The sequence below is a fragment of the Nematolebias whitei genome, chromosome 8, assembly GCF_014905685.2.
Source record: "Nematolebias whitei isolate Nwh7 chromosome 8, NemWhi1, whole genome shotgun sequence".
Classification (NCBI taxonomy): domain Eukaryota; kingdom Metazoa; phylum Chordata; class Actinopteri; order Cyprinodontiformes; family Rivulidae; genus Nematolebias; species Nematolebias whitei.
The window spans coordinates 3146105-3147516 of record NC_056505.1 but is presented as its reverse complement, the minus strand read 5'-3'; the positions used below and the strand labels follow the sequence as shown (position 1 = coordinate 3147516).

At 43.8% G+C, this 1412-nt stretch overlaps 1 protein-coding gene across 1 annotated transcript in view; it reads right to left on the bottom strand.

Moving 5' to 3' along the window:
• The window catches only part of ccdc180 (coiled-coil domain containing 180), a 15427-nt gene that overhangs the window by 390 nt on the left and 13625 nt on the right, over nt 1-1412 (bottom strand). The window contains exons 34-35 of the mRNA XM_037680836.1: nt 1060-1156; nt 56-189 (exon numbers count right to left, since the gene is read on the bottom strand). Coding sequence (XP_037536764.1) covers nt 56-189; nt 1060-1156 — 231 coding nt within the window. The remainder of the gene's footprint in view (nt 1-55; nt 190-1059; nt 1157-1412) is intronic.

The following is a 1412-nucleotide window of genomic DNA, read 5'->3' as shown; positions in this document are numbered from 1 at the left end:
TGTGTGTGTGTGTGTGTGTGTGTGTGTGTGTGTGTGTGTGTGTGTGTGTGTGTACCTTCACAGCAGCATCTCTCAGTTTGATAACCTCCTCGTGCTTCAGGCTGCTGAGCTCACTTCCTGTTTCAGAGCCGGTCTCCATGGTAACAGAGCTGTATTCAGTGGGTTGGTGCTTCCCTGTGGTCCTGGTTTCTACAGGAACAAGACAAACATGAAGAACATCTCGCAGCATGCCCGGTGAAACCCCTCCTCACTGAGGCCCACATAACCCCCATAGCAACTGGAACCAGATCCGGGTCCCTGAAGTTCCCTGCAGATACCCAGAGATCTGGGTCTGCAGCAGACATTCAGACAGGCTGAAGAACCTTCTGGGTTCCTTTCAAGAACCTGGCGTGGTCAGTCCAGACGGTTCTCTGTGTTTCTACAGTGGTGGAAGGAGCCGGCAGAGCAGGAAGATGTTTTTATTGTCAGCATGAAGCATCTGACAGAACGCTGAGCGACTCATGGAATCTGCTCAAGGAGCTAAAACTGACACGTTACAGCCGAAACAAACAGAACACTAGCTAAAACAGCAAAAGGTGAACTGAAAGATCAAAGTAAGCAAAACAAAGTTTCTGGGGGTGTGTCATTGTTGTGTTCCCTCACAGAGACTGAATGTCTCCTCTGGATTCGAATCATCACACCTGAGATACACCCAGGTGGAGCAGTGGGCAGCTATGTAAGCATCCACTAAGCTAGTAGGGAATCAAACTTGCAACATTTTGGTCCCAAGTCAAAAGCCCTACCACTGCACCACAACCGCGCACCATGACCTGACCTCCATGTAATATGAGTTTATTAAAATAAAGTTAACTACTTTGATAAAAAAAAAAGTTACAAAAACCAAAGTCACAGCAGCTGAATGAGCCGAACGTTTTTAATTATGAACAGCTAAAAGTAACAACCAGGCTAAATGAGTTAGAGTGAAAAAATTTATGAAAAATGAAAAGGACAGCGTGAAAGCTGACTCAGCGTTAAGACAAAAACAAGAAGTTACCACAGCTCAGGGTGAGACATGTTTACCTGCAGGTGACATCAGCTCGTCCAGCTGATGCAGCAGCTTCTCTGACAGAGAGGCCAGTGATGTCACAAACTGCTCTGCTCTGATGTGCACACACTCCTGTAATAAACACACACATCTGTAATAAACACACACATCTGTATTAAACACACTGTCCTGTAATAAACACACACATTTGTAATAAACACACACATCTGTAATAAACACACACTCATGTAATAAACACACACATTTGTAATAAACACACACTCCTATAATAAACAAACACATTTGTAATAAACACACAGTCCTGTAATAAACACACAGTCCTGTAATAAACACACACATCTGTAATAAACACACACATCTGTAATAA